Source organism: Nycticebus coucang, chromosome 13 (assembly GCF_027406575.1).
Source record: "Nycticebus coucang isolate mNycCou1 chromosome 13, mNycCou1.pri, whole genome shotgun sequence".
In the NCBI taxonomy this organism is placed as follows: Eukaryota; Metazoa; Chordata; class Mammalia; order Primates; family Lorisidae; genus Nycticebus; species Nycticebus coucang.
Window position 1 is genome coordinate 12,395,090 of NC_069792.1, and position 16,291 is coordinate 12,411,380.

Below are 16,291 nucleotides of genomic sequence, written 5' to 3' on the forward strand. Positions count from 1 at the left end.
ACTCTTGGGCTTAAGTTACTCTCTTGCCTTAGCCTCCCAAGTTGTGCCTGGCACAACACCCAGCTACTTTTAGAGACGAGGTCTCAGTCTGGCTCGGGCTGGTCTTGAATCTGTGAGCTCAGGCAATCCACCCACCTTGGCCTCCCAGAGTGCTGGGATTACAGGCGTGAGCCACCCTGCCTGGCCCCAGGCAGGATTAGTTCTACAAAATTCAATTAACAGTAATGAACATCACTGCTACAAAATTCACCTTAAGTATAATGCGAAAAATAATGAGTTAAGACTGAATAAATAAATATGACACCAGAAGAGAAAAGAGAAAGAAGAGAAGAGAGGGAGAGGGGAAGAGAGGGGAGGGGAGGGGAGGGGAGAAGAGAAGCTAAGCCACACCCAGAAATGAGAAGAAACACAGCTGGGGAATGAAAATCCTCTTTTAGTAGAACATTCTTTCCCGCCATGAGAACCAAGTTTACATGCTAATTTCTGACTGCACATATAGCTTATGTCCTCTCTAAAATGCACTGAAAGGTACAGGCCTCAGTGGAAATGCTGTTCCCACTCCTTAAATCCGCTGATGAGGAGGGGGACAAGGAGGGGAACAGAAGGAAAAGTGGAGAAACGATCTTAATGTCACGGGTGAAGGGGGAGCTCATAGGATGCCAACAAGCCCCAAGAAGCCTGGACAGCCACAGGGCACCAAGAAGCTCTCAAGAAGGCAGGGAAGGGGAGGAAGAGGCGTCATAATTTACACACTATCCAGCTTTCTTACTAAGGCAATTCTGACTCCATACCCTCTATCAAGTTGTCTGTCAATCAAAAAGAGGAGGAAAAAACCCACTAACTTCTATTACTACCACCACTTATAAGGGCAAAAATCATATAACCATTCACGTTCCTCGAGTTTTCACTCATCAAGTTTGTACCGCAGACGTACAACAGACATGAACCTGATGTGTACTGTCCATTACTGTGGCTCAGCTGCTCAAAACACAGAAAATGTCCAATTCAGTTAAAGTTAATCCTTCTCTCTCAAGGTCCTTTTCACTCTTTATAGATTTATCATAAAACTACTACTGATATTAACAGCATTTATAAAATAACAAGAGTTAAGTACAATATTACTAAGAAAATGTCATACCTGGTGGGACTTCCTGCTGTTCTTCTACCAGAGGAACAGTGACTTCTGAAATAAATAATAAAGTTATTACCCATTCCATATTGCTAACCAGTGCTTAAAACTCAGATAACCAGTATTTAAGTTACAGTGATAATTTTACACCATTTTAACAATTACCACGAAAACATTAGGTTTTTACTCCCTCACAACAAAGAAGAACTAGTTATAACTTAACAAAATGCTGTGTATTTCTCAACTGTTCTGCACAGTTAGGCTTGACAACATTACCTGGGTGGCTGAAAACTTAAAACCTTAAAACTCTCTTAACCAACAATGGAGATATGACTAAAACTTAGGTTTTCACTGCAATTTTGCATCAGACTTAACAAGAGAGATGCGGAAAGATGCTTATGGTATCACATTGCTTCATTAAAGAGTTCCTTCTTGGAAAGTTTTTTACCTCATAACCCTAGTTTGAATATTAATGAGACAACAAAAGGAAATTAAATTGCAAGAGAGGGGCGCCGGAATCTCAGTGGTTAGGGCGCCAGCCACATGTGCCAGGGCTGGTGGTTCAAATTCAGCCCAGGCCTACTAAACAAACAAACAAAAAACAGCTGGGTGTTGTGGCAGGTGCCTGTAGTACCAGCTACTCTGGAGGCTGAGGCAACAGAATTGCTTGAGCCCAAGAGTTTGAGGTTGCTGTGAGCTATGATGCCACAGAACTCTACAGGGGTGACAAAGTGAGACTGTCTAAATAAATAGCAAGAGAATCTTAAAACCAAACACTATCCTTAATAAAGTTGGTATAAAAAAATTATATCTGAGATAACACCTTCAAAGACATTTATGTGAACTTTTAATATCCTATCTTTTTCCTTGGCTGTTTCAACCCACTTATGACAAAGAGACCACGGCCTTCCCCACTGGATGATATAAAGACAGTGATCTGATTTGCTCTATTACATTGTATCACATATTAACATGTTCAAACCTAATAACCATTTAACACTACCTTAACCTAGAAATAAGATTGTATCAGCTTTCCTTTTGCTCCTTAAGAACTGTAACAGAATTTGGTCAAAAGGAGGAATTTTTTTTTTTTTTTTTTTAAGACAGAGTCTCCCTCTGCCACCCTGGGTAGAGTGCTGTGACATCATGATAGCTCACAGCAACCTCGGACTCTTTGGCTGCGGTAATCCTCTTGCCTCAGCCTCCCGAGTAGCCAGGACTACAGGAACCCACCACAACGCCCAGGTAGTTCTTCTGTATTTAGTACAGACAGGGTCTCGTTCTTGCTCAGGCTGGTCTCGAACTCCTGAGCTCAAGCAATCTACCTGCCTTGGGCTCCCAGAGTGCTGGGATTATAGGTATGAACCACCATGCCCAGCCAAAAGTAGGAATATTTTTAACAGCATTTCTAAAATGGAAAATATTTATGCAACTCTTTAAATCATTTTCTTCTTGTATTAATTTGCTTCCAATTATAAACAAGTGCTCAAAATAAAAATACGGAAAATATTTTACATAGAAGTAGTAAAAGGAAGCAAAAACGTTTGCCTGTGTCCCCACTAACCACTGTTCCTATCCTGGCATATTCCCTTCTACAGTGGCAGGACAGCGACTGCTCAGTGGCCTCCCAGGTTGTCACTGGTTTATTTGGTTCTTAATTATTTAGAGATATAGTAGCCCTTTACCAATTTCGCCAATATTTTTCTCAGAATTTCTTTCATTTTTGTCATCTTAGGTACAGAAATGTGGTATATCATAAAGCATTAATTGCTTACTTTGTTATTTCCATTGTTGATGTTCTATAACAAGAAAGCCACACTATTGGCTTCACCTAATTTTCACCTAATTTTACTCTGAAAAAATATGCATTCAACAAATCCATCTGAAACTTCTTTTGGTATATGATATAATAGAGGATTTTCAAAAGGGAAATAGTGAATTAATTTTATCAGTAAAACCCGAAGGAGTTATCTGTTTTATTTATTAATTTATTATTAGTAAGCCTACTTACTCCAGGCTTTTTGAACCCACTGCAGTCAGTATAGCTTTCACTCCCACCAAGTTACTCAAATGGCTTTTGGTAAGATCACCAACCATCTCCACATTGCCAAATCCAATGGACGTTTCTCAGTCCTGAAATTTCTGGGCCACTCAGCAACACGGAACATATTGTCTCTTTTCAGTCTTTACATTTTTTCTTCTCTACTGTTTCCCTCCTGACTCAATGGTTGTTCATCCTCCACCCACCTCACAATGTTCGGGGTTCTCAGAGTTTATTTCTGGGGCTGCCTTCCTACCCTCTCTGTACTCACCTCCAAAATGACCATATCTGTTTCTGTGAGCGCTCCCAGACATTTGTATTTCTCTTAGACCTTGCCCATCTAGTTTAGATTGGCATATCCGCCCCCAACTTGGTATCTCCACTTTCATGTCTCACATTATCTCCCAGACTTCAGAGTCCTAGTATGGAGCTCCTCATCTCTCCCTTAAACCAGTTTCTTCCACATCCTACTTTTTCCTTCTCGGTAAATGGCCCCATCTTCCAACAGTTACTCAAAGCAAACCACAGATTAAGACTTCCTTTTTTCCTTTTCTTTGCTTCACAGCTATCAGAAAAGTTATTTAATTTTAATTCTAAAATATATCTCAAGTTCAACATTTCCCCTCCATTCACACTGAACGATCTTATTCTAGACATTCACTTCCCTGGATTACAACACAATAATTTCCTGGCAGGGAGGTCCCCTCTTCTATTCTTGCTCCAACCATTCTCTAACTAGAGGTAGAAATAATTCTTTGAAACATTAAATCAGAGTATGCCATATCTCACTTAAGTACTCCATGAATGTGGAGGTGGAGCATGATGGCGGATGGGACGGACGTGTAGCCCACCTCTCCCAAGTCATCAGGTGAGAGGAAGGGGGGTCTGAACCTTTTCCCCGCGTGGATTACTGGTGTGGACAGACAGCTGGAGACGTGCAGCAAATTGGCAGATTGCTGTATATGAGGTGTAATTTAAAACCATGGACTCTGTTGTAGACATTTTCTTTGCTTGGCCGTGCTGGCCGGCAGGACCCTCCCTCATGGAGGACAGCAGTTGCAATTCCTGGCAAAACCCACCTGACGAAAATTTATTCCTGAGCAGAGTTTGGCACCCGAAAGGGGAGCCACTCAGAATCACAAGAAACTAAGCAACCCGATGGAAAATTGAAAGGAAGGAATCCCGCCAGGGAAACAAACATTTTGAATTGTCCAAAATGGTGGGCACCTTCCCCTAGAATAACAGAAGTGATTAAATAGACCGGACCATTCCTGGTGGGGAATATTGGTGCGGGCTGGCAGTTCAGGCTGCGCGCGAATGGGCAGGTGGCTGGACTCCAAAATCCAGATTCAAAAGTGACACTCTGAGCCACAAAAACTGAGTATAAGGTTTCTGTGCCCCGCAGCTGGGGAGGTAGCAAGACCCGGCGGCAGCCAGGACCCTCCCTCATAGCTGATGGCAGTTGCCAGTTTGCAGGAGAACTCGGGAGCAGGGGGAAAGATTTGTGAAGAGTGGACTCCTGCACTGAGTTGGGAGGTCGGATAGGAGTGCTGTCTGGAACACAGCAGCTGAGGTTGCCCAACAATTAGGTAAAACAATTTTTACAGAAACTCCAAAATGGCGATTGGCCAGGTAGGGTGGTTATCGTGGTAACTGTATTAATTGTAAATCAGATATAAGCCTGGGAACCACTCACAGCACCACCTGGTGTCCAGAAACTATATTGCATTATAAATATATTCCTACAAAAGTTGATCCCTACATCATATATATAGATGTATATTTCTACATATATACAAGAATAATATTTTTGTGGTTGGTGCCTTTTTTTTCTCATCATTTTCTTAGAGGAACTATAGTTAATTTTTATTATTTTTTTACATTTATTTTATTTTTCTTTTTTCTATTTTTAATTTTTTCTTTCTTCTTTATTAACTTTTTTATGAACACCACTTTTTTTTTCTCCCTTCTCTCTTCCTCTTCTTCCTTTCCTATGGTTTCTGAGAGTGCTAACATCAGATTTCTAGAGGGTTTTTTGTTTGCTCGTTTTGTTTGTATGTTTTTTACCCTTTTTTCTCAATTATTTTATGATTAATTATCATTATTTTTATTGTAGTTGTTTTTTTCGTTGTTGTTGTTGTCTGTATGTTTATGTGTTTCTGATTTGTTTCTGCATCTGAGGGCTTGTGTGTCTGGTAGCATTTTTATCTGTTTATTTGCTCATTTGGTCTCAATGAGTTTGGTGTTTCAACCTACAATTCTGAGCTCCCAGCAGTCCCATCCACTCTCACTCTGAGGTCTGGAGGCTTGTCCCCCAGGAGTCCAGATTCTTGGGTGATTCCTCGAGGGGTGTGGACAGGGCCTGGACCGCACCTGCTCAGTGCTGATTCTGCGGCACAGTAGTAAGAAGACGACACTCGGCTGAGAGGGTACCATACCGGAGCGGCACTGCCCTGAGGGGCAGAGCAGCAGCCATTTTTGGCAACAATATGGCTCACCCCCAGATATTCCGAAGCCACAACCCCTGTCTCCGTGGGCAACCAGAGGAGGCAGGGCATCTTCTCAGATGGCAACCACCGTGGAACAAATCTGGGACTGAAACACAGGCCTTGTGAGTAAAGGGTTTGCCTGTAGCGGTACTGGCCTAGATGGAGCGTGGGGACTAGAAAACACACACGCAGAGCTGGGAAATTCCCAGGTTGGGGCTGAACCAGAGGACCGCTTTACTGAGCCTAAGACGCACCTGGCCCTCAGGGGATCATCAGCCTATAGACAAAGGAAGGCAGGAGGCTAGAGCTGACCGTGCTATGAATACAAACCTGCAGGAGTAAAGACAAGGCATGAGGCACAAGTTCTGGGAACTCAAAACAGCTTCTCTTCTGGAGAGGAATTTAGCAGGGACAGAAAAAAATTCCCACAAATTTGTTCTGTTCAGTCAGTAACATCAATAAGGGGCGGGGCTGGAACTGAGTGAATACCCCCCAAGCGTCAGGACTCACCACCTCCTGCTGGACAGAGGCAGAGAGCAGTGGCCTGGCTGACAAGATACAGATCTCCTTGTGATTCAGGCAGGTACAAACCCCTGGAGTATCTGCTCACGGGAGGCAACTGAGTCACAGCCCTGCGGGGCTATCAGTGACTGGGTGTGACAGAGGTGCAAGATGGGGAAGAAGGCATCAACCTTCCCAGACTATTCTATTTGCTAGGTGGGTCCTCCTGACTTTATAGAGCACAATAGCAAGTCATATTTCAGTTGTCACCAGACCCCAGCAATCCAGTTCCAAGAGACCTTTGAAATGCTCACACCTGAGACACGTGCAGACTGAGACAATTGATTTGGACCTTTTGAACTGAGCGACTTGCCTGAGGACTATTCAAGTGGTGCCCTGAGTGTGTGGTTGTAGGAAAGTTTGATTTTCCTTTTCCAATTGTTGCCAGTGTGGGGGCGGGGTGACTTAACTGCTGGTATTTCTCCACAGCTGAGACTTCAACCCAGAGTAACTGTTTCACTAGGGTGGCACAGAGACCAGCTGAAAACAAGACACAACCACTTAGCCCCACCACACCAAATAGGTCCCCAGTTTCTCAGGCCGTAGCACTGTATGGGTCCTCGACAAAGCTCCAGGGGAAAAGTCAAACGGTGTAAAATAATCATGGGACGGAATCAGTGGAAAAACTCTGGTAACATGAATAACCAGAATAGATCAACCCCCTCAAGGAAAGATATGGCAGATGTAACTGAAGATCCCATTCATAAACAGCTGGCCGAGATGCCAGAAATCGAATTCAGAATATGGATTGCAAATAAGATTAATAGAATGGAGGAAAATTTGGAAGTAGAAACTTGAAGAGCAATTCAAAAGTCAGAATTAGAAATTCGAGGAAAAATTCAAAAGTTGTCTCAAGAATTTAATGAATTTCAAGACAAAACCACCAAAGATTTTGATGCACTGAAGCAAGAATTTGCAGCTCTCAAATCTGAAAAATACAGTAGAATCCCTCAGTAACAGAGTGGAGCAAGCAGAAGAAAGGATTGCTGACATTGAAGACAAAGCTTTTGAACGCTCCCAAATCTCAAAGAGGAAGAGAAATGGAGACCAAAAACAGATCATTCTCTCAGAGAGCTCTGGGATAATTCGAAGAAGGCTAATATCCGCCTTATTGGAATCCCTGAAAGTGATGAAGTGGCCTCGCAAGGCACAGAGACCCTTCTCCATGAAATTATGAAAGAGAATTTTCCAGACATGCCAAGACATTCTGAAATTCAGATAGCAGACAATTTCAGAACCCCAGCACAACTCATTCTGAATAAGACATCCCCAGGCATATCATAATTAACTTCACTAAAGTTAATATGAAGGAGAAAATTCTTAAAGCAGCCAGACGCAAGAAATCCATTACCTACAAAGGGAAGACCATTAGAATGACTGCAGATCTCTCTGCTGAAATATTTCAAGCCAGAACAGGATGGTCATCGACATTTAATCTCCTAAAACAAAATAACTTTCAACTACTGATCCTGTATCCAGCTAAACTGAGTTTCATTTATGATGGAGAAATTAAATACTTTAATGACAATCATATGTTGAAGAAATTTGCCATAACCAAAATAGCTCTTCAGGATATTCTCAGACCTATCCTCCTTAATGACCATCCCAATACTCTATCACAAAAATAAACTCACTCAGAAACTTTTGATCAAACTCCAACTTCCACAATGGCGAAAGGTTTAAAAATGTCCACTGGACTTTTGAAAAACTCTATGCCCAAAATTTTACCAGACTTACCAATATTCTCCATTAATGTGAATGGCTTAAACTGTCCTCTAAAGAGGCACAGGTTAGCCTACTGGATACGAAAATTCAGGCTAGATATTTGCTGCATACAAGAGTCACATCTTACCTTAAAAGATAAATATAGACACAGGATGAAAGGATAGTCATCCATATTTCAGGCAAATGATAATCAGAAAAAAGCAGGCATTGCAATTCTATTTGCAGACACAATAGGCTTTAAACCAACAAAAGTAAGGAAAAATAAGAATGGTCACTTCATATTTGTTAAGGGTAATACACAATATGATGAGATTTCAATTATGAATATTTATGCACCCAACCAGAATGTGCCTCAATTTATAAGAGAAACTCTAACAGGCATGAGCAACTTGATTTCCTTCAGCTCCATAATAGTCGGAGATTTCAACACTCCTTTGGCAGTGTTGGCTAGATACTCCAATAAGAAACTGAGCAAAGAAATTTTAGATTTAAACCTAACCATACAACATTTGGATTTAGCAGAGATCTACAGAACATTTCATCCCAACATAACTGAATACACATACTTCTCATCAGCCCATGAAACATACTTCAAAATCGATCACATCTTAGGTCACAAGTCTAACCACAGTAAATTTAAAGAAATAGAAATTATTCCTTGCATCTTCTCAGACCACCATGGAATAAAAGTTGAACTCAGTAACAACAGGAACCTGCATACTCATACAAAAACATGGAAGTTAAATAACCTTATGCTGAATGATAGCTCGGTCAGACATGAGATTAAGAAGGAAATTGCCAAATTTTTGGAACAAAACAACAATGAAGACGCGAATTATCAGAACCTCTGGGACACCACAAAGGCAGTCCTAAGAGGGAAATTTATAGCACTGCAAGCCTTCCTCAAGAGAACGGAAAGAGGAAGTTAACAACTTAATGGGGCATCTCAAGCAACTGGAAAATGAAGAACAATCCAACCCTCAACCCAGTAGAAGAAAAGAAATAACCAAAATTAGAGCAAAATAAAATGAAATTGAAAACAAAAGAATTATACAACAGATCAATAAATGAAAAGTTGGTTTTTTGAAAAGGTCAATAAAATAAACTTTTGGCTAACCTAACCAGGAAAAAAAGAGTAAAACCTCTAATTTCATCAATCAGAAACAACAAAGACGAAATAACAACAGACTTCTCAGAAATTCAAAAAATCCTTAATGAATATTACAAGAAACTTTATTCTCAGAAATATGAAAATCTGAAGGAAATTGACCAATACTTGGAAGCGTGTCACCTTACAAGACTTAGCCAGAATCAAGTGGAAATATTGAACAGGCCCATATCAAGTTCTGAAATAGCATCAACCATACAAAATCTCCCTAAACCGAAAAGCCTAGGATCAGATGGCTTCACGTCAGAATTCTACCAAACCTTTAAAGAGGAACTAGTACCTATATTACTCAACCTGTTCCAAAATGTAGAAAAAGAAGGAAGACTACCCAACACGTTCTATGAAGCAAACATCACCCTGATCCCCAAACCAGGAAAAGACCCAACAAGAAAAGAAAATTATAGACCAATATCACTAATGAATATAGATGCAAAAATATTCAACAAGATCCTAACAAACAGAATCCAGCAACACATCAAACAAATTATACATCATGACCAAGTCGGTTTTATCCCAGGGTCTCAAGGCTGGTTCAACATAGGTAAATCTGTAAGTATAATCCAGCACATAAAGAAATTAAAAAACAAAGACCATATGATTCTCTCAATCGATGCAGAAAAAGCTTTTGATAATATCCAGCATCCCTTCATGATCAGACACTTAAGAAAATTGGTATAGAAGGGACATTTCTTAAACTGATAGAGGCCATATACAGCAAACCCACAGCCAATATCATATTGAATGGAGTTAAATTGAAATCATTTCCACTCAGATCCGGAAGCAGACAAGGCTGCCCATTGTCTCCACTGCTCTTTAACATTGTAATGGACGTTTTAGCCACCGCAATTAGGGAAGAAAAGGCGATCAAGGGTATCCATATAGGGTCAGAAGAGATCAAACTTTTGCTCTTCGCAGATGATATGATTGTATATCTGGAAAACACCAGGGATTCTCCTACAAAACTCTAAGAAGTGATCAAGGAATACAGAGGTGTCTCAGGTTACAAATCAACATTCATAAATCAGTAGCCTTTATATATACCAACAATAGTCAAGCTGAAAAAACAGTTAAAGACTCCATTCTGTTCATAGTAGTGCCGAAGAAGATGAAATATTTGCGAGTTTATCTAACAAAGAACGTGAAAGATCTCTATAAAGAGAACTATGAAACTCTAAGTAAAGAAATAGCTGAAGATATTAACAAATGGAAAAACATATCATGCTCATGGCTGGGAAGAATCAACATTGTTAAAATGTCCATACTACCCAAAGCAATATACAATTTTAATGCAATGCCTATTAAAGCTCCACTATCATACTTTAAAAATCTTGAAAAAATTATACTTCATTTTATATGGAATCAGAAAAAACCTCGAATAGCCAAGACATTACTCAGAAATAAAAACAAAGCAGGAGGAATTACGCTACCAGACCTCAGACTATACTATAAATCGATAGTGATCAAAACAGCATGGTACTGGCACAAAAACAGAGAAGTAGATGTCTGGAACAGAATAGAGAACCAAGAGATGAACCCAGCTACTTACCGTTATTTGATCTTTGACAAGCTAATTAAAAACATCCAGTGGGGAAACGATTCCCTATTTCACAAATGGTGCTGGGTGAACTGGCTGGCAACCTGTAGAAGACTGAAACTGGACCTACACCTTTCACCATTAACTAAGATAGACTCTCACTGGATTAAACATTTAAACTTAAGACATGAAACTATAAAAATACTAGAAGAGAGTGCAAAGAAAACCCTTGAAGAAATAGGTCTGGGCGAGTACTTTATGAGGAGGACCCCCCTGGGCAATTGAAGCAGCTTCAAAAATACACTACTGGGACCTGATCAAACTAAAAAGCTTCTGCACAGCAAAGAACACAGTAAGTAAAGCAAGCAAACATCCCTCAGAATGGGAGAAGATATTTGCAGGTTATGTCTCTGACAACGGTTAACAACCAGAATCCACAGAGAAATCAAACATATAAGCAAGAAAAGAACAAGTGATCCCATTGCAGGCTGGGCAAGGGACTTGAAGAGAAACTTCTCTGAAGAAGACAGGTGCACGGCCTACAGACATACAAAAAAATGCTCATCATCTTTAATTATCAGAGAAATGCAAATCAAAACTACCTTGAGATATCATCTAACTCCAGTAAAATTAGCCCAAATCACAAAATCCCAAGACCAGAGATGTTGGCGTGGATGTGGAGAAAAGGGAACACTTCTACACTGCTGGTGGGAATACAAATTAATACATTCCTTTTGGAAAGATGTTTGGAGAACACTTAGAGATCTAAAAATAGATCTGCCATTCAATCCTATAATTCCTCTACTAGGTATATACCCAGAAGACCAATAATCACATCATAACAAAGATATTTATACCAGAATGTTTATTGCAACCCAATTCATAATTGCTAAGTCATGGAAAAAGCCCAAGTGCCCATCGATCCATGAATGGATTAATAAATTGTGCTATATGTACACCATGGAATATTATGCAGCCTTAAAGAAAGATGGAGATTTTACCTCTTTCATATTTACATGGATGGAGCTGGAACATATTCTTCTTAGTAAAGTGTCTCAAGAATGGAAGAAAAAGTATCCAATGTACTGAGCCCTACTATGAAACTAATTTATGGCTTTCATATAAAAACTTTAACCCAGTTATAACCTAAGAATAGGGGGAAGGGGGAAATGGAGGGAAGGGAGGGGGAAGGTGGGTGGAGGGAGGGTGATTGATGGGAGTACACCTGCGGTGCATCTTACAAGGGTGTATGTGAAACTTAGTAAATGTAGAATGTAAATGTCTTAACACAATAACTTAAGAAAATGCCAGGAAGGCTATGTTAACTAGTGTGATGAAAACGTGTCAAAACTGTTTATAAAACCAGTGTATGGTGCCCCTGATCACATTAATGAACACAGCTATGATTTAATATTAATAAAAAAAGTATTCCATGAATTTATTCTATATCTAGAATGTAATCTAAAGTTCTTAGTAGGCCCTGCAAGGTCCTGACTGATCTGGGCCCATGTAGTTATTGCTTAAGCCACTGTGGTTTTCTATTATCTGTAAATAACAGTGACCTGACTGGAGAATATCAGAAGGGTTTACACACAGGGCTGACACAGTGAGCTCTGTACTTCAGCTCATCCTATTAGCATGTGAAAGAAGGATTTGAAGGGGACAAACATGAAGTTAAGAAGACCAGCTAGAAGGCGACTGTCATTACCTAGGAAGATGATAGTACAAGAGCTTTGGAAAAAAGAACGGATTTAGGAAATGTTTAGGGAGTCTATTAATAGGGCTTGCGATTAGCTTTAGATACAGAGCAGAAGAGGACTCAATAATAACTTTCACGGTTCTAGTTTGGGAATTAGATATTGATGCAACCAGCCAAGATAATGTGGGGAAAGGGCTGGTGGGTGTGTGAAGATGAGTTCCCCTCACTGTCCATGTAGGGGCTGCAGGGGTCCAGCACAGAAGCTGCAGGCTGGACAGCAGGTGTGCAGCCCCACACCCCTCGTCACCAAAGGGAATCCCCTCAGCAGTCTTTGCCATGACCTCTTCCTACCTATCAGAGTGCCTAAAAAGTCTAAAGAAAAAAAATGTATTGCTAATCCCAGAAAGGCAGGGTCAATTTGTATATTGAGACGTTAGTTCTTTCATATGAAAGCTATGTGGGGTAGGTTGGATGAAGTTCTTCCTGGTGAACTTCCTGAAGTTTTTTCTGGATTTCTACTTTCTGATTCTTGCTGAATAAATACACAGACTCAGCTACATTCTTCCAAATATTAGTATTCCTCATGGAGAAACCAGTAACAGGAGGTGGGAGAAAATCTCCACTCCATCCAGCCCCACCACATGGACAGGAAGCTGCTCGTGCACAGTGGACCCTCAGCACCTGGGCAGCGTCGCCCCAGCTGCCAGGCAGCAGGAGGGCATTGTGGTCACCCACACACACCTACATCCTCCACTTCAGTCCACGTTACATCCCATCATCCACTCTGCCCAACATTAATCTGAAATCTGACAATTAGCTGTTCAAAAGGCAATTCCAGGAGCAAAATCTGTGGCAACCTAATGCTGTTAAAGTGCACGCGCCCCCAGGCAGCCAACTGCAGGCCCGAGCCTGGGTCGCATGCTCTGCCACTGACAGCCATGGAAACTAGGCCAGCCCGTCACCTGACCCTGCTCTAGTCTCAGTTCTTCATTTGTGAAATACGGACAAAGATCTCTGCCCTACTCAGGGTCTACTGTGAGGAGCAACTGAAATAACATACACGGAAGAATTACAAAATATCGCAAACCGTGAAGGACTGTCTCAACCTGAGCTACGTTCAATCACTGCTATTTAACGTAGGCAACTATTTTTGTTTTTTAGAAAGTATCCCTTCACTTCCAATACCAAGCTTTTGATGTTTTATTTTTTCCAGCTGAGTAACAACATCAAGGACCCAGCTTTCAACCCACCTCTGCCCACAGCTAACCCCTTCTCCTTAGATTATCGTTTCACCAGTGCTCACCTAACCCTATTTAGCCCTCCACACCCTCAGCAGTAGTTGTCTGTTAGAGTATCCTGGTTTTATCGCCGGCATTGCACTTTTCATAGAATGAATTTATCTATCACCTGTTCAGCCCCTGGAACGTCTGCCCCTATAAATACAGGTCTTGTGTCTCCTACATTCTGACACTCTTGGCTCTTGAGCACTGCAGAGACAGCAGGCAGAAAATGCTCGGCAAACACTCGTTGAGTAAATGAACACACACTTCAGTGGAAAGTTAAACTAGTTCTATATAATTAACTTACCTTCTGCAATTACATTTGAATCTTCTACGCTGTATACAGTAGTATCTGAAAAAAGCAAACACTTAACATTAACTCACCTCCACTTAGATTCCTCAATTAACTCCTCTCCATTCAGACATCTAAATTTGGCTCTCTTTACACTGGGTCTTCTATCCAAGAATACTGATACTAAGATATCAACTTGAATTTCAACACCCAACTGCTTTCTTGATGACTTTAAAGTGTCTTTATTCTCATTACATTGTTTTTTTGTTCCACAAGGCATGAGAGTTTTAAAAAATATAGGAAGGTATTAACTTGTAGGGAACATCCATTTACGGAATAAACTCACCTGAGATTTCTATCCTTTCCTTTTCTGAAGGTTCATTTTCTGAAAGTTCATTTTCCACAGGATTGTTTTCTGAAGGTTCATTTTCCAAAGGTTCATTTTCCAAAGGTTCATTTTCCAAAGGTTCATTTTCTAAAGGTTCATTTTCCAAAGGTTCGTTTTCCAAAGGTTCGTTTTCCAAAGGTTCGTTTTCCAAAGGTTCATTTTCTGAAGGTTCATTTTCCAAAGGTTCATATACTATTAAAAAAATAGAAAAAATAATCCTTTATAGCACCACATAATTTTAATTATAACACAGTACTTAACAACATGTGTCAAGGGCAGAAACATCTAATCTGCCTTTGAACCTGCAGGGCTTCATCACCGGAAGACAGCAGAGTAGGGTGGGAAAGAGTTTGATCTTAACTGGCTTCAAATTCTAAGTCAGCACTTACTATCTTTTTTAATTTTCTTCATGTTTGTGGTAGAGCATTTTAGTTAGCTGAAGCTCTCCCCTGCTAACGTAGTTTAGGGAACAGTTCTCAGAATTTTAACCTGGGGGCAAACAGCCCTGCTGCCAGCCCAAGAACGAGGGGTCGGTGGGCAGACCCTCAATGCACCACCCGGCGCCCTGCCTGTCCCTCCGTCCATTCCCTGGCAAGAGGCTCCGTGCTTCTCCCCGGCTCGGCTCAAAGCAACCTCCTCCCCATGCTGTTCTGTCCTGTGCCCAGTGGGCTGCAGCTTGCTCAGTCAACCTGATCTTCCCCAAAGGCCTCCAATTTTCTGGTAAGCAAACCTTTCTTACTTTCCCAGCATAGTTACATATGTTTAGTTTTTAATAATGAGGTTTTTTTTTTTTTCATTTAGTAAAAAGTTTTTATTCGTTTAGTAAAGAAAAGTTGTGAGCACCTACTACACCGACTATCTTCCAGACATTGTTCCTGATACTGGGGTACAAGAGGGGACAATTTTTAACATTGTTTTGTCCTTTTGGAGGCATTTGGGAGACAAGGGAGCAGCGAGTGTGTGCTCACTCTGTCCCCCTGAGAGCAGTGCCAGCATTTAAATATGCTCAAGCCTCTACCAACTTTAAAAGACAAAGCAACCCTTCCTTGAGCTTCCTCCTCCCATCCTCTCCTCTCCTCCATTTCATGGTCTGGTTCTGCACGTGATGATCACTCCTCTTTGTACCTCCCTCCTCGACACACTCCCACCTGCCTTCAGGCCTGGACCCCAGGGACCACCACCAAGCACCTCATCTGATCAGATGGGCACCTGCCAGAATTTACCAAATCAGACTCTTAGCAACACGTCTTCCTTTCCAAATGCCATTACACCTTGACTTCGGTGTGACTGCCCTCTCCTTCTCCATCTTTATCACTTCTTTATTATCTTAGCAGGCACTGAATGCTGGCTTTCTTCAAAGCCCAGCCATCGAACGTCCCCTGGTCCCCACTATCCACTCTCCCTAAGAGATGTCGGAGTTGTCCGCGGTGACCATATATACAAGTAGAATTCCCACACACAGAACCAGAAACTAGACTTCCCTTCTGAAAGGCAGGCTTCAGAGATTGGCTTATGTGATCTCTCCTCCTGGATGCATCAAAGAAATCTCCCTGTCAACATGCATGGGCCGGCCTCACGGCCTGCTGCCCTGTCCCTGCTTCCACCCTGCCCTGAGGAAGGGCACCTGCGGCCATCAGCATCACAGCCAGGACAGCAGACGCAGCTCTCAGCACCTTGCCCTCTCTCCCACCTATACCCACACATTGGCCTTCCCAACTTTCCCTTCTACGTATTTCTCAGCTTTGTCCACCTCCCTCTACTGTCACTGTCACCACCCTACTCTAAATCACTCTCCATTCTATCCCGCCTGTCCACGGACTCAGCTCTGCTGTGGTCACACATGAGGCCACCACAATGCTGATCCCATACACAGGTTTGCTGCTAGTGTCACATGGCTCTGAGCAGTTCGGGACCACTGGACATCTCTTGCTTGTGACTCATCTCCTTTGGCTCCTCAAAAGCAGAGATGTGACTCAGGGAACAAT

At 41.5% G+C, this 16,291-nt stretch overlaps 1 protein-coding gene across 5 annotated transcripts in view; it reads right to left on the reverse strand.

Annotated features, from left to right (window-relative positions):
* Positions 1-16,291, reverse strand: part of ASPH (aspartate beta-hydroxylase) — a 230,019-nt gene that overhangs the window by 132,551 nt on the left and 81,177 nt on the right. For all 5 annotated transcript variants that reach the window (XM_053558393.1, XM_053558390.1, XM_053558394.1 and 2 more), the window contains 3 exons: positions 14,265-14,498; positions 13,934-13,978; positions 1,139-1,183 (listed from right to left, as the gene is read on the reverse strand). In XM_053558393.1, the coding sequence (XP_053414368.1) occupies positions 1,139-1,183; positions 13,934-13,978; positions 14,265-14,498 (324 nt within the window). The remainder of the gene's footprint in view (positions 1-1,138; positions 1,184-13,933; positions 13,979-14,264; positions 14,499-16,291) is intronic.